Here is a 23,647-nt window from a genome sequence, read left to right as displayed (position 1 = left end):
TGCAAGACATAGTGCGCTAAGGATCCAGATAAGGAGGCCGTGGGAAACAACCGACTGGTGTGCAGAGAAGCCGAGGCTGGTGGATGAGTGCTCGGAAGAAGACAGTGTTCCTCTCACCCTTGTGTTCTTAAGCTAATTAAATATATTTCTGAAAACTAATACATATTGTGTTATGAACATTATTTAGCTATAATCCAGGTATACATGAAGAGTGGTGTGAAGGATCCCAGTTGCCTGTTGATCACCAATCCCTGGGTGCCTTCAGTGAGCCAGGCTCTTTGCCACTCTGTACTGGCAAACATTGGCATCCAAAACTGACGTAGTGCTACCCATGAGATGCAGAAAAACTCTCCAAACCAAGCCAACCCTATGTCAGACAACATTTTTAAAAAAGCAGTAGTACGGGTACAGAGGTCATTATGATAAAATGTTCTGTTTCTCCAAAAATAGAAAAATTTAAATATGTATCCACTCAATTATATTGTTTCAAATATATAAAGCTTTGCTTGACAGAATTAAAGAAATAGACAAGTCCCCAATTCTAGTGGGAGATTTTAATAAATTTTACCCATATTGTTAAACAGTAGAGGAAAAATCAATTAGGATATACTTTGGAAATGCTATGTGAACTACCTTATGTACATTTACAGAATAGTGTGTCTAGTAACTGATGGAACTCAGAAATTGCTCTTCTTGGAGCAAGGGGGAAGGAACACACTGGAAGGAGCAAGAAGCCTTTGTAGGGAGATAACTATGTTGTGTATCTTGTTTAGGCTGGGGATTACATGAGCATAGGAGATGGTCATAACTCATCCACTAAATGCTTAAGATGTGCATATTTAATTGTACGTTAATTATATCTCAATTACAAAATAGAAAGGAGAGTAAAACATTTTATTCAGGCACCACATGACTAAACACTTTGGTGGGCCTGTTTAGCCCAAAGATCCCCATTTGAGACCCCTGGTCGAAGGACAGGTATATGAATCTGCGCACACAGTTTTTGTGACCGTATGTGTTTCTGGATTTTTGTCTTCTGAACCGCAGAATAAGGACTGTCGGGTTGTGAGGGTGATACGGTTCATAGATAATGAAGTGTGGAATTGTCAGTGGTGGTTGTCATTTGAATACCGTTTTGTAGATCAGCATTTGGCCTGTTGGTCTGTGTTTGATTGATTACAGGTTATTGGTTTTTTGGGTTTTTTTAAATTAAGGTGATATTGATTTGTAACATATAAATTTCAGGTGTACATCATTATGTTTTGCTTTTGTATAGACTACATCATGTTCACCACCAAAAATCTAGTTGCTTGGGTCAGGCCCCGTGGCCAAGTGGTTAAATTAGCATGCTCTCCTTCAGCGGCCCAGAGTTTCACCGGTTCAGATCCTGAACACAGACATGGCACTGCTCATCAAGCCATGCTGAGGTGGCGTCCCACATGCCACAACTAGAAGGACCCACAACTAAAAATATACACCTATGTACTGGGGGGCTTTAGGGAGAAAAAGGAAAAATAAAGTATTTAAAAAAAAAAAATCTAGTTGCCATCTGAAGGAGACCTGGCATGAAATGTGGTTGTGCTTGCACACGAGGCATCCACAAAGCTGGCTGGACTTTTCTGCAAACAGAATGTTCTGCCTGGTGAACTCACAAGGCCCCAGGGAAAACATTGCTTGCAAACAAGGGTGTTTTATCAGTTCCTCAAAAGGAACAAGCCTGGGGCCTTGGGAGTTTGAAACATTATGAAGGAACCTGTTATAAACAGATGTGTAGGGGAAAGGTCATTATTGTGGGACGCTTGCGCAGGCTTAGGTCGCTGACTCACTGCTTTGGCAAAAGGCCGGCTTTGTTTAGAGGCTATAAGAATAAAGAGCTCGAGAAACTCGAGAGACTACACAGCAACCGGTGTTCGTGTTTTCATTTCGTCGGCAGCAGCCATCTGTCACTGACTCCTTTCACCCTCCCCCTACCTGATTCACCCCTGGTAACCACCAGCCAGTCTGTTCTCTATATGTATGTGTTTGTGTGTTTATCTTCCACATAGGATGGAAGTCATATGTTAATTGTCTTTCTCTGTCTGACTTATTTCACTTACTGTAATACCCTCAGGGTCTATCCACCTTGTTGCAAATAGTGAGATTTCATTTTATTTGTGGCTGAGTAGTGTTCCATTTTATATAGATGCACCCACATCTTCTTTATCCATCAGCTGTTGATGGGCACTTAGGTTGCTTCCAAGTCTTGGCTCTGTGTATGATGCTGCAGTGAACATTGGGGTGCATATATCTTTTTGAATTATTGTTTTTGAGTTCTTTACGTAAATATCCAGAAGTGGAATAGCTGGATCATATGCTACTTTCTATTTTTAACTTTTTTGAGGAATCCCCATACTGTTTTCCATAGTGGCTTCTCCAATTAACATTCCCACAGGCAGTGTATGAGCATTTGCTTTTGTTGCTGTCCTCTCTAACACTTGTTATAGCTTGTCTTTTTAATAGCCGTTCGGACGGGTGTGCGGTAATATGTCATTGGAGTTTTGATTGTATTTTCCTGATAATTACTGATGTTGCATATCTTTTCATTTACCAGTTGGCCGTCTTTATATTATCTGTAGAAGCTATCTTTTCATATTTTCTGCCCATTTTCTTTTTGAGTTATTTTATTAATAACATATTAGACATATTGGCTTATGCTATTGTGTAAATTTCAGGTGTACATTATTATATTTGAGCTTCTATATAGACTGCATCATATTTACCATCAATAGTCTAGTTTTTATCTGTCACCAAACTCATGTGCCCCTTTAGCCCTTTCACCTTCCCCCACCCCCTTCCCATCTGGTAACCACCAATCTGTTCTCCTAATCTATGTGTTTGTTAATTTTCCACATATGAGTGAAGTCATGCTCATGATTGTTTTTTTCTGTGTGACATTTCACTTGCATAATACCCTCAAGATCCATCCATGTTGTCACAAGTGGCACGATTTTGTCTTTGTTAATGTCTGAGTAGTATCCCATTGTATATATACCACATTTTTATCCATTCATCTGTTGATGGGCACTTGGGTTGCTTCCACAACTTGGCTATTGTGAATAATGCTGTGGTGAACATAGGGATCATATTTCTTTTTGAATAAGTGATTTCATGTTCTTTGGATAAATACCCTATAGTGGAATAGTTGGATCATATAATATTTCTGTTTTTAATTTTTTTTGAGAAATCTCCATACTGTTTTCCAGAGGCCACATCAGCTTGCATCCCACCAGCAGTGGATGAGGGTTCCTTTTTCTCCACATCCTCTCCAACATTTGTTACTCTTTCTCTCGTTAATTGTAGCCATTCTGAGGGGTGTGAGTTGATATCTCAATGTAATTTTGATTTGCATTTCCTAATAATTAGAGATATTGACCATGTTTTCATATGCATGTTGGTCATATGTATATTGTCTTTGGAAAAATGTCTGTTCATATCCTCTGCTCATTCTTTTGATCGAGTTGTTCATTTTGTTGTTGTTGAGTTCTATGAATTCTTTGTATTTTGGAAATTAACACCTTGTCAGATGACTTGTAAATATTTCTCCCAGTTGGTAGGTTGTCTTTTTGTTGTGTTGATGATTTCCTTGGCCGTGCTGAAGATTTTAGTCTGATGCAGTCTCACTGTTTTATTTTTTCTTCTTTTTCCTTTGGCTGAGTAGACATGTTATTTGAAAAGACTGCTAAGACCAATGTCAGAGTACTGGCTATGTTTTCTTCTAGGAGTTAGATGGTTTCAGGTCTTTCATTCAAGTCTTGAATCCGTTTTGAGTAAGTTTTTGTGTATGGCATAAGATAAGGGTCTACTTTCGCTCTTGCATGTGGCTGTTCAGTTTTCCCAACACCATTTATTGAAGAGACTTTACTTTCTCTATTGTATGTTCTTGGCTCCTTTCTCAAAAATTAGCTGTCCATAGATGTGTGGGTTTATTTCTAGGCTCTCAGTTCTGTTCCATTGATCTGTGTGTCTGTTTTTCTGCCAACACCATGTTGTTTTGATTCCTATAGCTTTGTGGTGTATTTTGAAATCAGCGAGTGTGATACTTCCAGCTTTGCTCTTTTTTTCTCAGGATTGCTTTGGGTATTTGGGGTCTTGTGCTATTCCATATAAGTTTTTGGATTCTTTGTTCTGTTTCTGTGAAGAATGTCATTGGGATTCTTATTGGGATTGCATTGAATATATAGATCGCTTTAGGTAATAGGCACATTTTGACTGTGTTAATTTTTCCAATTCCTGAGTTTGGAAAATCTTTCCATTTCTTTATATCTTTAATTTCTTTCAACAGTATCTTACAGTTTTCAGTGTATAGGTTTTTCACATCCTTGGTTAAATTTATTCCTAGTTATTGTATTCTTCTTGATATGATTGTAAATGGAATTGTATTCTTGCTTCTCTTTCTTCCAGTTGTTTGTTAGTGTATAGAAATTCAACTGATTTTCACATGTTGATTTTGTACCCTGGAAGTTTTCTGTATTTGTTAATTATTTCTAATAGTTCTTTTGGTGGATTCTTTAGGGTTTTCTACATATAGAAACATTTCATCTGGAAATACTGATTAGTTTTACTTACTCCTTTCCAATTCCGATCCCTTTTCTTTCTTTTTTTGTCTAATTACTCTGGCTAGTACTTTCAGTGCTGTGTTGAATAAGAGCAGCAAGAGTGGGCATCCTCATCTTCTTCCTGTTCTTAGAGGAATAGCTTTGTTTTCCAGCATTTAAGTATGATGATGTGTGAGTTTGTGGTATATGGTGTTTATTATATTGAGGTACTTTCCTTCTATACCCATTTGATTGAAAGTTTTATCATAAACAGAGGTTGAATCTTGTCAGATTATTTCTCAGCATCTGTTGAGGTGATCCTCTGATTTTTAGTCTTCATTTTGTTAATGTGGTGTTTTGCATTGATTGATGTGCAGATGTTAAACCATCCCTCTGTGCCTGGAATGTGATCCTTTTAATGTATTGCTGTGTTCAGTTTCGTACTTTGTTAAGTATTTGTACATGTGTGTTCATCAGTGATGTTAGTCTGTAATTTTCCTTTTTTGGGTTGTCATTAGTGGATTTTGGTATTGGGATAATGCGGGCCTCGTAAAATGAGTTAGGAAACATACCATCTTCTTCAGTTTTTTGGAAGACTTTGAGAAGTTTAGGTAGTAACTCTTTGAATGTTTTGTAGAATTTACCAGAAAAGCCATCTGGTCCTGGCCTTTTGTTTTTAGGGAGATTTTTGATTACTGTTTCAATCTCTTTGCTTGTGATAGGTCTGTTCAGGTTCTCTGTTTTTTCTTGATTCAGGTTTGGGAGGTGGTATGACTCTAAGAATGTATCCATTTCTTCTAGTTTATCTGTTTGTTGGTGTATAGCTTTTCATAGTTTTTTCTTATAATCATTTATATTTCTGTGGTGTCTGTTGTAATTTCTTCTGTTTCATTTTTTTTCCTTCTCTGAGGAAGATTTGCCCTGAGCCAACTTCTGCCAATCTGCCCCTTTTTTGTATGTGTGCCGCCAGCGCAGTGTGACCACTGACAGACAGTGGTGTTGGTCCACGCCCAGGAATCCAAATCCCGGCTGCCAAAGTGCAGCACGCCACATTTAGCCCCTAGGGCCCCAGGGCTGACCCATCCTCTTTCATTTCTGATTTTGTTTATTTGAGCCTTCTCTCTTTTTTGTAGTGAGTTTAGCTAAGGGTTTGTGAATTTTGTTGATCATTTTGAAGATCCAGCTCTTAGTTTCATTGATCTTTTCTGTTGTCTTTTTAGTCCTATTTCATTCATTTCCATGATTTTTATTATTTCCCTCCTTCTACTGACTTGGGGCCTTGTTCTTCTTTTAATAATTCTTTTAGGTGTAGTGTTAGATTATTTGAGATTTGTCTTATTTCTTGAGGTAGTGGTGTATTGCTTTAAACTTCCCTGTTAATACCACTTTTCCTGGGTGTCATAGGTTTTGATATGTTATGTTTTCATTTTTTCTGTTTCCAGGTATTTTTCAAATTCTTCATTGATCTCTAACTGTTCATTAGCATGTTGTTTAGTCTGCACATAGTTGTAACTTTTCTAGCTTTCTTCTTGTAAGTGATTTCCAGTTTCATACCATTGTGGTCAGAAAAGATGCTTGATATGATTTCAGTCTTAAATTTATTGAGACTTGGTTTGTTTCCCAGCATATGGTCAGTCTTTGAGAATGTTCCATGTGCCCTGGAGAAGAATGTGTATTCTGCTGCTTTCTATGGAATGTTTTTTATATCTATCATGTCTCTCTGGTGTTTTGTTTCATTTAAGGCGAGTGTTTCTTTTTTACTCTCTGGATGATCTATCCATTGATGTTAGTGGTTATTGTAGTCCCCTACTATTACTATGTCCCTTTAGCTCTGTCAATGGCTGCTTTGTATACTTTGGTATCCGTATGTTAGGTGCATATGTGTTAATTAAATTTCTGTCTTCTTGGTGAAATGGCTCCTTTATCATAATATAATGTCCATCCTTGTCTCTTGTCTTTTTTGCCTTGAAGTCTGTTTTGTCTGATGAAAGTATGGCTACACATGCTTTTTTTTGGTTGCTATTTGCTTGGAGTATCATCTTCCTTCCCTTCACTTTCTGCTGATGTTTGTCTCTAGAGCTGGGATGAGTGTCCTGGAGGCAGCATATTGCTGGGTCTTGTTTTTTAATCCATCCAGTCTCTGTGTGTCTTTTGATTGGTGAATGTGATCCATTTATATTTAGGGTGATTATTGATGTATGAGGGCTTAATACTGGCATTTTCTCTTTTGTTTTCTGGTTTTTCTGTATTTCCATTCTTTTTGGTTGTGTTTCTGTCTTCCTTTTCATTTTGGTGGTTTTCTGTGATGTGTTTCTCAGTTTCCTGTTTTTTTTATGTTTTGTGACTCTGCTCTGAATTTTTGTTTTGCTGTTACCATGAGGTTTGTATAAAAGATTTCATAGATGAGAGAGTCCTTTTTGTGCTGATGGCATCTTATCTCCATTTGCCTCTGCAGGTTCCCTCTTTTCCCTCTTCCCATTGTATATTTTTGTTGTCACAAGTTATCCCTTTTTGCATTGAGTTAGTGACCAAATTGAAATGCTTATTATCCATTTTTGCAATGTGAGTTAGTGACCGAGGTAAACTGCTTATAGTTATTTTTAATGCTTTCTTTCCACTTAGCCTTTATGTTATAATTGCATAGCAACCTATTCTGTTAGAGAGTTGAAATTTTCCGATTTTGTCTAAACTGATCATATTGCTCAAAGCTTTGTATACCTTTGTCTTCTCGTTTCAGATAGAAGAGCTCCTTTGAAGATTTCTTGTAAGGCAGGTCCAGTTATGATGACCTCCCTCAACTTTTGTTGGTGATAGCCTTTTTTCTTCTTCATATGTGAAGCATAACTTTGCTAGATAGAGTATTCTTGGCTGCCAGTATTTATCTTTAAATATTTTGAATATATCATTTCTCTCTCTCCTGGCCTGTAAAGTTCCTTCTGAGAAATCTACTGATAGCCTAATGAGGGTTTCTCTGTAAATCATTTTCTTCTTTCTGGCCACTCTTAATATTCTTTCTTTGTCATTGACTTTTGACACTTTTAATATAATGTACCTTGGAGAAGGTCATTTTGTATTTAGAGAATTAGGTGTTCTATTAGCTTCATGTCCTTATGTATCAAGTTCCTTCCCCACGTTTGGGAAGTTCTCAGCTCTTATTTCTTTAGCTAAGCTCCCTGCTTGTTTCTCTCTCTTCTTCTTTTTAGATACCCATTATCCTTGTGTTACTTTTCCTGATTGAATCGGATATTTCTAATAGCATTTCTCTATTTTTGAGAAATCTTAGTTCTCTCTACTTTCCACAGGAATCGTGTCTAGATTTCTCTTTCCAGTGTTTTCTACTTTACTCTTAATCTCATTTATTGTGCTCTTCCACTCCAGAATTTCCTCTTTTCATTCTTATAGAGTTTTAATGTCTTTGGTGAAGTACTTCTTCTGTTCGTTAATTTTATCCTTGAGCTCAGTGAACTGTCTTGAGTTTTCTTAAAAGTGGTTGTGTTTCTTCATGACAGGTATGTTGCATTCTCTGTCAGTTAGATCATAGTCTTCCATGACATCAAGTTTGGTTTCTGGAGAAATATCATTTTCTTTTTATGATACTGAGTTACTGTTGTTCTTCATGGCACTTCTCTGTCAGTGCATTTGGGGTAGGAAACGCTTTTCTTATTTTGGTAAGGCTTTGTTTATTTTGATTCTGAGCAGCTTCCTGTTGTATTTGTGAGCTTGAACGTTCCACCCTCCACTGTCTGTCCCAGAGGAGATGTCAGTACCTTCGTTGTGTTTTTTGTGCCTCTGAGGTTGCTGGTACCTTGCTGCCTACAATGTCACCCCCATTGTCACCAGCCTATGAGAACCTCTTCTACTTCTGGGGTTGCCTGGGTTATAGGTTCCCTCACTACAGTAGGGTACACAGGGAGAGTTGGGCAGTAGCTGGGGTCGCGAGCACCTTCACCTCGTCTGATTTGTTGGGTCTGCAGGTATTGCTGCTATAGGTTGGGGGGGGGGGTGGAAATTGCAGGTGCAATTCTAGGGAGGACTGGAGTCATTGGGCCCATTTTCAGTGTTGCTGGCTCTCCACAGCTTGGAATGCTGCTGTCCTGTGCAACCCCTGTTTTGGGGCTCCTGGGTTATTTGGGGGTGTTGGCAGCAATACTCCTGGGGGTGCTAGATTTGCAAGTGTTGTAGCTGCTTCTGGGTTGCCCAGGTTCATGAATGACACTCTCACCACCACACTGGGAGGAGTACCTGGGTCACCAGTGCCACTGGGGCTCCCTAAGTTCTAGTCTCTGATACCTTGTGGTTCCTGGAACTTTGCGTCACATGCACCGCCACTGCTACCAGGGACCTGGGGTGTTGTATGCAGCACCTGCTGCTGGCAGGGCTGGTATCAGGGGCAGTGCCAAGGGCTGGGTCATGGGCACCACTGTGACTCTGAAACCTCAGGTCATACGTACCAACTGCCAGTGCTTGAGGATGCAGAGGGGCTGAGCCATGAGTGCTGCTGTGTCACTTGCAGTGTCTGGTCACGGGCACCACTGTCACTGCCAGGGTTATCTGGGTCTTGGATGCAGCCCCTGCTGGTGGAAGGGCCAGTGTTGGAGGTGTGGCCACCAAGGGAGAGGGAGGGTGCCGGGTTACAGGTGTCACTGCAGTTCTCAGAGGCTCCAGTCAAGGCCTGCAGGGATTGCGGGCAGCTACAGTAGCATGGCTCCTGGATTCCTGGGCTTCCAGTCATGTGTGTTACCTCAGTTCTTGGAGCCTCTGGTTGCAGGTGTAGCCACAGATCCTGGAACTTACGGTCTCAGGAGCTGCCACCTCTGCTCCCCTGGTTCCACCACATCCAGGAAGGTCCGTCAACCCACCTTCGGATGTGTAGATGTATCGATTACTTGGGTCTTCTGGCGTGCTGTGCAGAGTCCTTTGTTGGTCTATGGATGTCCTACTGGTTTCAACTTAGAGCAAGAAACCAACGGAAGAATTCAATTGCCATGATGCTGATATCACTCCAAAGGTTATTGAATTTTAACACAAAGAAGTTAACCTTCAAATGAAAAATATTAAAAGACAGTTTAAGAAACATGAAGTTAGTCTGTGGGAGAAATGAATAAATTTGAAATCCAATTGAGTGGAAAATGAAACTGATAAGTAAAATGGAAAGGTGGTTGTCTGAAAAGACTCATAAAGTATAAAAATGTTGGGCAAGCTATGATGTAGTGTTGCCCATTCCCAAGGCCAGGATGGAGCACATACGTATTTGGAGTGTTTCTAACCAAGACCTGTGAGGACTTCCCAGTACTTTAATGTTTCCGAGTTCTTTTGTATAAAGATTGATGTACTTTTTCTAATCTTTTAGGATCAGATGTGAAAGATGTAATGATTATTTCCCTTTTCTTCCATTTTCTTGTTCAGGAACCAACAGAAAATACTGCTTTCTGTATATGTATTTGTGTGTGTGTGTGTGTAAGACACCCTTTATTTTCTTACCTGCTTATTTTCCTCTATCACTTTTGAGTTGGTCTATCAGTTATTACTTTAGTGTATCAATGTTGGATCTTGAACCCCTGTGACATGTTTTTGTACATGTTACTGCTCTCAACTGAGTGACTAGACAGGGACATAACTTCACTATTTACTGACAGAATAAAGGAGTAAAGGAGCTTTAAGAACTTAAAGGAGGCAGGCCCAGAGCTTTAGACTTCTGCAGCATCCATCAAGGGAAGCTCAAGGGTTGACTGAATAAAATATTTCCTTTTTCTTCGCTTCGTATGCTCAGGAACAGTCTCAACCAGGGCCATCCAGTGGAATGTGTAGATCATATATGTATGGAAAATATTTAAGCATATAAAGAATATTAAAAACTTGAGATATTTTACATCACTTTCTACATTTAAAGTGTTCTAAACTCATTAGACTGTAATTTTCTGAGATATACTTGACTTGTGTTCAGATCATACAAAGTTAAGAGTTGAAAGAGTAGATTTAAATATTCAAGTTGTTCCCAGTATTTGAGTGAGCTGTAAGCTCCTACTGACACATCTGGTACAGTGGTCCTCAGTAAATGGCAGTTGATGTTACTGATGCTCTTGTCATAGAGCGTACTGTTTTAGCAGCTTAGGTTTTCCCTGCACTATAGACTTCTTTGGTCCAGACCTGAGCCGTCATGCTGGTGGTTTATCTATGAGGAGCTTAAGTGGACCAGAGAATGCAGTTCTCTAAGTCAGCTTCCCAGTATACATGCATTACGGAGAGTTGCTGCGCAATCTCATTCATCACTATTATGACAATGAACAGTCACATTCCTCAGGGCTTAAGTTTGCTTACCTATAAAATCAAACCATTATGCTTTTCCTGATGGGCAGCGTGGCCCACAGTCCCCTTTTGTGGCTCCAGGTGAGACACGACTCCTCTGACATTTGATGGCAGTGGTGTGTATTTGTGTGAGGTTTCTTGAGTGTGCAGGATATTTGGGAATTTCAATCCAGAATGGAATGACTTCCTGGCAGGTGAATGTGGGAATTATGGTCATCCCTGGGTCCTCATGTCTTCTTTCTTCTAGGTCTTCTTTCTAAGGACATTTTCTGCCTTCCTGAGGAAAAGATACAAGTAGAGAAAGGATGGCGACTGACTGTTTGACAAGTTGTTCTCAGGTAATTACAAGGTGTGTCCTTCTACAAAGTGACATATTGCATCCACCAGTTAGACATATTTCCTTCTAGGTAGACCTGTCTCCAAGGTTTCTTAAAGAAATCAAGCCACTCAAGGACTGAGTCCCTGTTGAATTCCCTCCCAAAGTGGAGCCTCTCATATTGGTTCCTGTGACTAATCTCAGTATTTCGGTAATTACTTTCTACTATTGTCTCATGATGACAACTGCATATTTTTTGTTTAGCTGGCTGCTATGACATGGTAATGAAGAGGAAAGTGTTCTCAAAGAATTTATTCATTAATCAGCTTTTAAAAGTCTCTAGAGGGGGCTGGCCCCGTGGCCGAGTGGTTAAGTTCGCGCGCTCCGCTGCAGGCGGCCCAGTGTTTCGTTAGTTCGAATCCTGGGCGCGGACATGGCACTGCTCATCAGACCACGCTGAGGCAGCGTCCCACATGCCACAACTAGAAGAACCCACAACAAAGAATACACAACTACGTACCGGGGGGCTTTGGGGAGAAAAAGGAAAAAATAAAATCTTTAAAAAAAAAAAAAAAAAAGTCTCTAGAGTTTGCTTAGGACTGTTCTGCAAGACAGAAGTTAAGAAGAGAGGAGCTTTTAGCCTGGTTGTGGTGAGATAAGTTCATTTGTTAGAGATTCTGTTAAAACCATAACTGGAGTCAACCGTGAGGAGTGTTATTAGAGAGAAGAGTACCTAGGACCATTGCACCCTGGGAGAGCTGCTGAGAAAGTTTGACACCTTCTGTTCCCATTGGTCTGCCATCTTCATTCCCCAGTGAACACTGGTGGAAATGTTAGTTTACTGAAGCCAGCTTGTGTATCATGATTTAGGACTCAGTTTCCTTTGCCGATGTGGCTGTGCACTTCACTCAAGAGGAGTGGACTTTACTGGGCCTGACTGAGAAAAATTTATACAGAGACGTGATGCTGGAGAACTATAAGAACCTGACCACAGTAGGTAAGGCTGCCATCTTTCCTGTAGCCTCTTATGGACCAGAAATATATGATGTATTTACTATGTTCCATGACTGGTGATGTGGTCTGCACATAATGAAAACTAACAAACACTAGTCTCTACACTACTGGCTTTTTATCCAGTGTGATTTCTGTGAAACTGTGGTTCTAGGACTAACACCATCCCCGTCACTCTCTTAGAAATGTACATTCTCAGACTCCACTTTTGACATAGTGAATGAAACTGTGGCACTGCACCCTGACATCTTTATTTTAATGAAAACACTGGACATGATTCTGATGGACAACGAAGTTTGACAACCACGGGTGTAGTGGTTTCTCCATGAAAACAAACATCTCTTTTTGTGCTTATTTTATTTCCTATTTCAATAAAAGTCCTAATGCTTTGTAATCTGTATATAGATATCTGAATGTGGGTTTCAGGGACCAGAGACACCTGATCTTGTGGATGCACAGAAAGAGGGGATGTTTGCATTTTTATCTCTTTTGAAATAGTTTTCCTACATTCATTAAAAATAAAGGAGCTGATCTGTGGGAAATTTGTCATCTTGTACACAGGGCTTTTCTGTTAATACATCTTTTCCTGTGAATAGGGTATCAGTTGTTTAAACCCAATGTGATCTCTTGGTTGGAAGAAGAGGAGTTAGGGACAGTGGAGAGAGTCCTCGAAGGTGAGTGATTGTGTAGAACTTCCCTGATCAATGGAAATTTCAGTGTGTTTGGAATGACAATGAGGAAGGTGTAAGACATGCTTTCTCTAGAAGGCTAAGGTCACTGGTCTCTGATGCTTTGAGGTATCATCAACTTCTCATACATTCATACTTTTCATTTACTCACAATTTCCACTCATCTCATCTTGTTCTGTTTTTTTTAAGTTCATCATTTAGCATATGGTCTTTATCCAGAGCTTTCCTACTTTCTTTTACTGATAATATTCTGTCCTTTTCCACATATTTAATTTTCATAGAATTGTATTAATCAACCAGTGAACCTTTGACTACACATCCTTAATATTGTAAACTTTTCTTCTTTGAGGAAGATTAGCCCTGAGCTAACTGCTGCCAATCCTCCTCTTTTTGCTGAGGAAGACTGGCCCTGAGCTAACATCTGTGCCCATGTTACTCTACTTTATACGTGGGATGCATACCACAGCATGGCTTGCCAAGCCGTGTCGTGTCTGCACTCGGGATCTGAACTGGTGAACCCCGGGCCACTGAAGAACATGCAAACTTAACCACTGCACCACTGGGCCAGCCCAGCATTGTAAACTTTTGACATAGCCAAGCACCTAAAATCTGTCTTGCCTTTTAATTAGTATGTTTAGTTGAGAAATAATACAAATGATCCTTACTGTTTTTAACTCCTTTAATGTACATTTCTTTCTATAAATTCCAACGTTTTCTTATTTTTTGTTTTAGAATGGGCAATACAACTGAAAACCAAAGACTCAGCAATTCAGCAGGTTAGTTCTGAGGCAAAAGCATCTGCTAGGATAGAAATGGTAAGCTCAGTAAGTTTCAGAAGAGAGATTGCTTATTTTCCACATTTTAAAAGGATGAGATTTTCATTAGATCACACATGGGCACAAGTGATTGATGTGTAAGATGAGCAGCATTCACCTGAGAGAGAGCTATGTCTCTGGAGAGGTATTCTGAATGTGAGTTTAAGAATATTTTAAACCTAGCTTGAAATTTGTTGCTTCCGAATTCGCTCAAGGACTCACTCCTACTTATGTAACTTGATACTGAGTTAAATAATTCCATGAAACTTTACAGGAATCTTTTAAGATTAGACTAGATGGTATATCATTTTGGTAGAAGGATTCCCTCATTCGACTTGAAAGATATCATGGTAGGAAGTGTATGAATTTAATGGAAGTGATAGAAATCAGCATCATGATGTTTCTGTTTTGAGATGGGTAGGATAAATTAATGAGTTGGAGAAATCTTTGAATTATTCTTCTGTTCATCAACAGGAAAGAATCCCCAGTGGGTGGGAACTCTATGATTGTGAGCAGTGTGGGAAACACTTCAGTGAATGTTCATGCCTTGAGACACACAGGAGAGCTCACGATGGAGGGAACCCTCATGATGATGATCAGTATGGGAAAAGCTTCCTTACTCTGCAGAAGAAAACCTCTACTGGAGAGAAGCTTTTCATGTTGAATCAGTTGGGAAAAGCCATCAGCCCGACTCTAGATATTGTGTACTGGAAAACTAGCATGCAAGGGGAAGACTTTGAATGCAGTGATGGTGGAAAAGCCTTTGCTGATCACTCTTACCTTTGGGCCCAAATGAGAACTCACAATGGAGAAAAACTCCATGAAAGGAAGGAATGTGGGAGATCTTTTATTCACTCCACAAGTGTTGGTGTACATATACAAACTCACACCGGTAATAGTCATTATGAATGTAATGAATGTGGAAAATCCTTTAAAGGTTTCCATACCTGAACTCTCACGTTCAGATTCATACTGGAATAAAACCCTTTAAGTGTAAGGAATGTGGGAAGGCCTTCACTCGATATGAGTCCCTTACTGTCCATAGAAGAACTCACACTGGACCGAAGCCTTTTAAATGTGGCAAATGTGGGAAAGCCTTTGCTTCTTCCTCAAGTCATAGTAAACATTTTAGAACTCACACTGGTGAGAAGCGTTTTGAGTGTAATATATGTGAAAAAAGATTTACCAGATCTTCATACTTAATCATTCACAAGCGTACTCACACTGGAGGGAATCCCTATAAATGTAAGGAATGTGGGGAAGAGTTCAGTTCTTCTATAGACCATGACAGTCACAAGCAAACTCACACCAGACAGAAACCCTATGAATGTAACAAGTGTGGCAAAGGCTTTACACGTCCTGTGCATCTTAACATTCACATGAGCACTCACACTGGAGAGAAACCCTATGAATGTAAGGAATGTGGGAAAGCCTTCGCTTGATATGCATGCCTTATTCGCCATGGAAGAACTCACACTGGAGAGAAGCCTTTTAAATGTGACAAATGTGGGAAAGCCTTTGCTATGTCCTCAAATCTTGGTGAACATTTTAGAATTCATACTGGAGAAAAGCGTTTTGGTTGTAATATATGTGGGAAAAAATTTGCTAGGGCTTCATATGTAATCATTCACAAGCGTACTCACACTGGAGAGAAACCCTGTAAATGTAAGGAATGTGGAAAGGGCTTTCAATGTTGTCACCTTAGGATTCACAAGCAAACTCATACTGGAGAAAAACCCTATTAACATAAGGAATTTGGGGAAGCCTTCACTAAATCGTCAGGCTGTATTGACCACATAAAAGCTCACAGTGGAGAGAAGCCCTTTAAATGTGACATATATAGGAAAACCTTTGATAGTTCCTCAAATCTTGATAAACATTTTAGACCCATACTAGACATAAGCCCTTTTGAGTGTAACGTGTGTAGGAAAATATTTACCAGTTCTTGGTACTTGATGATTCAGAAGTGTACTCACACTGGAGAGAAACCTTAGAAATGTAAGGAATGTTGGAAATCCTTCAGTTTCCCAGTTCCTTTTGGTGTCATGAAGGAAATCCCCTGGAGAGAAAGTGTATTAGCGTAAGGAATGTGGTAAAACCCTCAGGAGTCCTTATTCACTCCAAAGGTATGAAAGGACCGCACTGCAGAGATGCTTTCCAATTAAGAAATGAAGGAAAGCCATGAGATTCTCCTCACAGCCCAGCATGTAAGGACTAACAGTGAAGCCATAGTATTAAGAAACATGGAAAGCCCTTCCCTATTTCCTCAGTGAAATATGTATTTCTTACATGTGAGAGATCTCACAGTGGAGACAAATCCAGCTGATAGGTGGGAAAATTGTTCTGCCAGTGTTCACTTGTGATTTCACTTTGGAGAAAAGCTTTACGAATGTAAGAAATGTTGTAGAGTCGTTATTTCCCATTGTATCATTTCTCATCTTTAGTAAAGGTGGTGATCTACAGTCAAGAGGAAGTGAGTACAGGAAATAGGGGAAGTGCTACCCTGAGTGTGTGAATCTTAGGGTCTTCTGAGATGCATAGCATCCTGGGTGGTTCTCTAGATCTATTTTAAGCCTTTGTGATTAGGCCCTAACCATTCTTGTGCATGATGTCTCTTTCTTTCTGCTGATAGGCCAGTCTAGTTCCCCCACATTCCAAGTTGCACCCTGGTCAAAAGTTGGTCTACACCATTCACATCTAATCCTCTTCTAACTACCTCATCTCTCTTGTTGGATTGACATGGTCTTACATTGTGAAGGCAGTGTCTGCTTGACTGTGTGGAGTGCTCACTGAACTCATTTAGGGTGAGTCATGCTGGCCACTGTATTTGGTGGTAAAAAGACATCTCTGTAAATTTTATAAAATTATCTTTTCCCTCTCACACGAGATCCTTTCAGATAAAAAGTCAGTTTCAAGCATGGTGTAGTTGAGAGAGAACTGAGAGAACACTTACAATGTGGGATACCCTGATCTCATGATCTTTGTGGGTGAACAACAACCCTACTACCTCGGGAGGACTTTTAACCTCAAGCTGTACAGGATGATGGTGAGAATCAGGAATGTTCTCTTTCACAGCATACCCCACCACAGCCTGGCAAAATAATGATCTCATTTGTCTGCCTCAAGCAACTGTTACTGGTGATAGGACCTGCTTCTATGTTTGTCATTCGATCCATGGGCTGTGGAAATAGAAAAACTCATGTCAGTATACCCGGTCTGGATAATCTGCTGTGCTGCAGGCCCTTTTTGGGAGGGCATCGCCTCAGTGTGAACCCTGGATGTAGACAGACCAGCACAATATCATTTCACCTTCAGTGATACACGTTCACATGGTTTGGATGCTCAAGCAACCTTGGCTGTGTCAGGTATGGCCATCAGGCATGCAGATGCTTGATGACACCTTCTTGTGACTTGAAGCACTGTATGAGAATCTAAATCAAGCTTAATAAGTCCCGAACAAGAATTCTGTGTTATGTTTGTGTCACATGTTTGTGTGTTTGGAGGAGTATGTCATGTTGTGGTTCACCTGGGGTAGGTATTTTGTTATTCAGTGCCTCTGTTGTCCTTTTAATTATTGGCAACAACACCAAAGATCAGCTGATTATTTTTAACCTTTTGTGTGTAGTGTAAGGTCGTGGATTGACCTTAGATGAGATCCTGATTGTAAGAAGACCTGGTGGTCCTATCAGAAGTTGTCACTGTTGCCACAGTCTAAGAGCTTGTGGGTAGTGTTTGAGGTCACTTCTGCAGATTGGCCTTATCCTGCTGCCTGCACTGTTATAGTGGCAGCATCCTCAATAAGGGCTGTGCAAGAGAAATGGAGGAGATTTCGTCCCAGCTTTTGTTGGTTAGTGGCTGAGAAATGGGCATATTCATGTGAATACACTCCAAAAGCCAAGATGATGTGAGCCATATATGCTACAACACAGTGAGTCTTTAAAAATATTCTAAGTGGAAAAAAGCTATTGATTAAAAATTGTATGATTCCATATATATGAAGTGTCTAGAAAATCTGAATCTATTGAGACAGGAGATTTGTGTTCACCTGTAAAGTGAGAAGGCAAATGGGGATTTTGACTGCCAACAGCTGCATTGGAAATGATGAAAATATTCTAACACTTCTCTGCATTCTAAAAGCCTCTACATTTACTAAACAATGTTGAATTATATAAATGGATGAATTGTATGCTATGTGAATTATATCAAGAAAGCTGTTTCAAGAAACAAAAGGGAAAATTGTGATAGTGCCTACTCCATTTGGAGGTTATGAGCATAATACACCTGTAGTCTGTGAGGCATCTAGCATGGTAAGATGCAGCAAATGTTAGCTTCCATATTGTTTTTACCACTAAATATTAAAACTTAATATAAAACTATTATAATCAAAGGGTATGATATGGGCATAGGCAAATATATTACTATGCAGGACAGTCTCAATACTAATACAGGTACATGTAGGAATACAGTGTTTAATGTGGAATTTCAAGTCGTTAAGTCAAGGATATTTTATCACTAAGTACTACTGCAACAATTTTCTTTTTGGAGGAAATAAAGTTGGATCCACTACCCCACACCCTGGGCTGAAATACACTCAATGAGGATTAGAGATTCAAATGTCTTTAGAAGTAGTAAGTTTTAGAATTAAATTAAGAAGTTTGCATATAATAGACAGTTTCAAGAGATGTTTTCAAGCAAGAGACGAAATCCAGGAATTATTTTTAAAAAACAGATTCCTTTGGTTACCTAGACATTTAATATTTTGTACAGCAACAGATTGAACGTTAACTTAGCAAAACATAGCAATTCAATAGATGCATAAATTACATATGATAACCTCCTTAAGCAATTCTTGATAAAGTGTTTTATTAAATCAGGATTTAAAAAGATCTTTATTAACTCCATGTGGGCCACCCACTGAAATCCACGGCAAACATGGTTATGAGAGAAACTTTAGAACCCGTCCTAAGTGAAGAATTTCTGGTATGGGTGCGATTTCACTACCTAGTATGGAGGCCTTGGGCCATAGAGTAAAATCAGAAAAATGAGAGCAGTTATTTGAAAAAGAGAAAAGCTAGAAGACTTAGAGAAAACGTTATGTTAAAAACACAAAGGAATGAACAGATTTTAACATGGTGTCCAATATGCATAAAATAAAAATGGGAAATAAAGACTAAGGATAAGGCTGAATGGAGGAAATAGACTATTTCATGGATTGGCTGGCATATCATGGGAGAGCCTTTGTAAGGGCGCTAGGAAGGCGATGAACATTTGATGAACATTCCCAGGTTCAACCCCCACCCCGTGTGAGGGCCCTGCCCTCGACCCGTAGCCCTTGGAGCTCTGGGTCTAGACTCAACATTGGCTGGGGCTGTTTGTGCCTCCAGCCCGGCACTGAGCCAACCTCAGCCCATATCTACCCACACAGTTGTTAACTAGAATTTCTCAGTCTGAGGTGGTCTATTTTGATGGACAGACTGAGCCTCAGAGCTCTGCCATCCCCAGGCAGGAAGCGGAAGTGTGGTCACTTGTTCATTGGAGATTTTCTTCCACCTGTTCCCAGTACCTTGGGGACTTTCACATAGGTGGTGGTCCAGCCAAGCCCGGCTTTGGTGAAGTCTGAAGAAACGGGATGATATCGGGGTTGAAGTGAAAGTCAAAGGGCATGTTTGGTCCAGACCACTGAGGGACCTGTTTACACAGTCCTGGTGTGCGCTGCTGGCTTCTGCTGGGGCCCTGGGGCTTTCCAGCACAGCCAGGTCCAACAGCCTGTTCAGGCGTTCATTCCCCGCAAAGATTTGAGCTGTAAAATGCTGTGAGGGCACATGCCCAGGGGCTTTTCATCCACTGAGTTCCCTCTTTGAAAGCCTTCTAAGTAACCTTTGTGACTTGTCTCCAGAAAAGAATTTCCATTGTTGGAGTGACATTGACTCAGCCCCCACATCCTCCCATCCTCATGGTTTGGCAAGTCTGACCTATTCTGGGGGGCACTGGCTAAATGTTGGTTCAAGAGGGCCTCTGTTTACTTTTATATGCAAAAGAATATTTTATGTGGGAATTTGGTGTTGTCTTTTTGGGTCCTTCATTTATTTTTGACACATTACATTCAGGTAGAAAGGTACCTTCTTACATGTCTATGATGTGCATGTTTCTGTATATAAATGTAATCGTATGTAGACAAGTCTTTCTACTAAAGACAATCAAGAAGACTCACCTGTCTTTTCAAACGTCCTAGGCATCTGCACAGAGCTTCAGCACAGTGGCCTCCAGGAGAAGAGGGTGGAGGCTTTATTATACTCGTTCTGGAATAATTCAATTTACCAGTCACAGGGTGTTTAGACTAAGTGTGCTTTTTTCCACATTCTACTTTTGAAAAGTCTCAAACCTTAGAGAATTTGAAGATCCAATTTGGACAAATTTTTTAAAAATTATATTACTGACATAAGTTTTATAGCATTGTGTAAATTTCGGGTGTACTTTATTACATATCAGTTTCTGTATAGACTGCATTGTGTTTACCATCAATAGTCTAGTTGCTAGCCATCACCATACATTTGTGCCGCTCTGACCCTTTTGCCTTCCCCCACCCTCTTCCCGTCTGGTAACCGCTGTTCTGTTCTCCCTATCTGTGTGTTTATCTTCCACACGTGAGTTAAAGCATATGGTGTTTGTCTTTTTTTTTTTCAAAGATTAGCACCTGAGCTAACATTTGTTGCCAATATGTTTTTTTCTTCTTCTTCCTGAAGACCCCAGTACATGGTTGTATATTCTAGTTGTAGGTCCTTCTGGTTCTGCTGTGTGGGATGCTGCCTCAGTGTGGCCTGATGAGCAGTGCTAGGTCTGCACCCAGGATCCAAACTCGCGAACCCCAGGCCACCAAAGCAGAGTGCGTGAGCTTAACCACTCACCCGTGGGGCCCGCCCCAGTGTTTGTCTTTCTCTGGCTTATTTTGCCTGGCACGATATTCTCAGAGTCCATCCGTGTTGTGAGAAATGACACTATTTTGTGGCTTTTTGATGGCTGAGGAGTATTTTATTATATATATATCAAATATTTATTCATCCATGGCTGGACACTTGGGTTTTTTCCAAGTCTTGGCTATTGTGAATAATGCTGCAGTGAATATAGGGGTGCATAAGTCTCTTTGAATTATTGATTTCATCTTCTGGTTTTTTTTTTTTTTTTTGAGGAGGATTAGCCCTGAGGTAGCATCTACTGCCACTCCCCCTTTGTTTTTGCTGAGGAAGATTGGCCCTGATCTAACATCTGTGCCCATCTTCCTCTACTTTGTATGTTGGACTACTGCCACAGCATGGCTTGGTAAGTTGTGGGTAGGTCCATGACCGGGATCAGAACCGGCGGACCCTGGGCTGCTGAAACAGCGTGCAAACTTAACCGCTCTGCCACCAGGCCAGCCTCTTGTTGCATTTTTAAATAGGATTGTACTCTTTTCTTTCTGGTAGTTTGTTGTTAGTATATAAAAATGCAGCTGATTTTTATATGTTGATCTTGTATCCTGCAACTTTGCTGTAGTTGATTATTTCTAATAGTTTTCTCTTGGATCCTTTAGGGGCTTCTATAAATAGAATCATGTTATCCACAAATGGTGAGAGTTTTACTTCCTTTCCAATTTCGGTGACTTTTATTGTTTCTTGCCTGTTTGTTCTGGCAAAAACTTCCAGTGCTATGTTGAAGATGAGTGGTGACAGTGGGCACCCTTGTCTTCTTCCTGTTCTCAGAGGAATGGCTTTCAGATTTTCACTATTAAGTATGATGCTGGCTGCGGGTTTCTCATATATGGCCTTTAACGTGTGGAGGTGATTTCCTCCCATACCCATTTTATTGAGAGTTTTTATTATAAATAGATGTTGTCAGATGTTTTCTGTGCATCTATTGAGGTGATCATGTGATTTTTATTCCTCATTTTGTTAATGTGCTGTATCACATTGATTGATTTTTGGGTGTTGAACCATCCCTGCATCCCCAGAGTAAATCCCACTTGCTCGTGGTGTATGATCCTCTTAATCTATTGCTGTATTCGTTTTGCTAATATTTTGTTGAAGATTTTTGCATGTATGTTCATCAGCGATATTGGCCTGTAATTTCCTTTTTTGTAGTGTTCTTGGCTGGTTTTGTTTTCAGAGTAATGTTGGCCTCACAGAATGAGATAAGGAGGCAGCCTATTGTCTTCCAAGTTTTGGAATAGTTTGAGAAGCACAGGTATTAAATCTTCAATGAACGTTTCATAGAATTCACCACAAAAGCCATCTAGTCCTGGACTTTTGTTTTGGTGGAGGATTTTGATTACTGTTTCAATCTCTTTGCTTGTGATACGTTCATTCACATTCTCTGTTTCTTCTTAATTCAGTTTTGGTGGGTTGTATGCTTCTAAGAATTTATCCATTTCTGCTAGGTTATCCAATTTGTTGCCATCCTGCTTTTCATAGCATTCTCTTAAAATCTTTTATACATCTGTATTTTCCCTTGTAATTTCTCCTTTCTTTTCTAATTTTGTTTATTTGAGTCTTTTTTTCTTAGCAAGTTTGGCTAATGGCTTGTCAATTTTGTTTGTCTTCTTAGAGAGCCAGCTCTTAATTTCATTGATCCTTTCTTTCTTTCTTTCTTTCTTTTTTTTTTTTTTTGAGGAAGATTAGCCTTGAGCTAACATCTGCTGCCAACCCTCCTCTCCTTGCTGAGGAAGACTGGCCCTGAGCTAACATCCATGCCCATCTTCCTCTACTTTGTATGTGGGACACCTGCCACAGCATGGCTTGACGAGCAGGGTGTAGGTCAGCACCCAGGATCCAAACTGGTGAACATCAAAGCAGAACATGCAAGCTTAACCGCTGTGCCACCAGGCCAGCCCCTCTGTTGTTTTTTTAGTCTATATTTCAGCTATGATTTTTATTATTTCCCTGTTTTATTGACTTTGGAATTTGTTTGTTCTTCTTTTTCTAGTTCTTTTAGTTATAGTTCATTTATTTGAGATTTTTCTTGTTTATCGAGATAGGCTTGTTTGGGTATGATTTCCCTCTTTGTACTGCTTTTCCTGAATCTCACAAGAATTGGTATGTTGTGTTTTCATTTTCATTTGTCTCCAGGTATTTTTTCTTTCTCCTTTGATTTCTTCATTGATCCAGTGGTTGTTCAGTAGCATGTTGTTTAATCTCCACATATTTGTGACTTTCCTAGTTTTTTTTCTTGTAGTTATTTCTAGTTTCATAGCATTGTGGTTAGAAAGATGCTTGATATGATTAAAATCTTTGTAAATTATTGAGGCTTGCCTTATTTCCCAACATACAGTCTATTGTTAAGAGTGTTCCATATGCACTTCAGAAGAATGTGTATTCTGCTGTTTTGGGATGGAATGTTCTCTATATATGTCTTAAGCCTATCTGTTCTAGAGTTTCATTTAAGGCCAGTTTCCTTGTTCACTTTCTGTCTGGATGATCTATCCATTGACATAAGTACAGTGTTGAGGTCCCATGCTATTATTGTGTTGGTATCAGTTTCTTCATTTAGTTCTGTTAATAGTGGCTTTATATACCTTGGTGCTCCTGTATTAGGTGCATATATATTAATCAGTGTTATGACTTCTTACTGGAATGTCCCTTTCATCATTATGTAACTCCCATCTTTATTTCTCATTATCTTTTTTATGTTGAAGTCTGCTTTGTCTGATGTGAGTATGACTACACCTGCCTTCTTTTCCTTGCCATTGTGTTGCAGTGTCACCTCCCATCCCTTCACTCTGAGCCTGTGTTTGTCTTTAGAGCTGAGATGTGTTTCCTGGAGGCAGAATGACATTGGGTCTTGTTTTTCCATCCTTCCAGCCACTCTGTGTCTTTTGCTTGGTGAATTCAATCCATTTACATTTAGTGATTATTAATATATGAGGGCTTACTACTGTCGTTTTATTTCTGTGTTTCTTGTTGTTGT

The 23,647-nt window shown here is 39.8% G+C and overlaps 1 protein-coding gene across 5 annotated transcripts in view; it reads left to right on the top strand.

Moving 5' to 3' along the window:
- LOC124252285 (zinc finger protein 426-like) overlaps positions 1-23,647 on the top strand; it is a 31,443-nt gene that overhangs the window by 3,156 nt on the left and 4,640 nt on the right. For 2 of the 5 annotated variants that reach the window (XM_046685569.1, XM_046685568.1), the window contains exons 2-5: positions 11,128-11,218; positions 12,067-12,193; positions 12,804-12,881; positions 13,629-13,672. In XM_046685569.1, coding sequence (XP_046541525.1) covers positions 11,186-11,218; positions 12,067-12,193; positions 12,804-12,881; positions 13,629-13,672 — 282 coding nt within the window. In that variant the 5' untranslated portion in view covers positions 11,128-11,185. Of the gene's footprint in view, positions 1-11,127; positions 11,230-12,066; positions 12,194-12,803; positions 12,882-13,628; positions 13,712-14,185; positions 17,954-23,647 lie in introns of those variants that run through there. The other 3 variants (XM_046685566.1, XM_046685564.1, XM_046685567.1) reach the window with 3 other exon arrangements.

This window comes from Equus quagga, chromosome 14 (assembly GCF_021613505.1).
Source record: "Equus quagga isolate Etosha38 chromosome 14, UCLA_HA_Equagga_1.0, whole genome shotgun sequence".
In the NCBI taxonomy this organism is placed as follows: Eukaryota; Metazoa; Chordata; class Mammalia; order Perissodactyla; family Equidae; genus Equus; species Equus quagga.
This window is presented reverse-complemented; position numbering and strand designations above follow the sequence as displayed.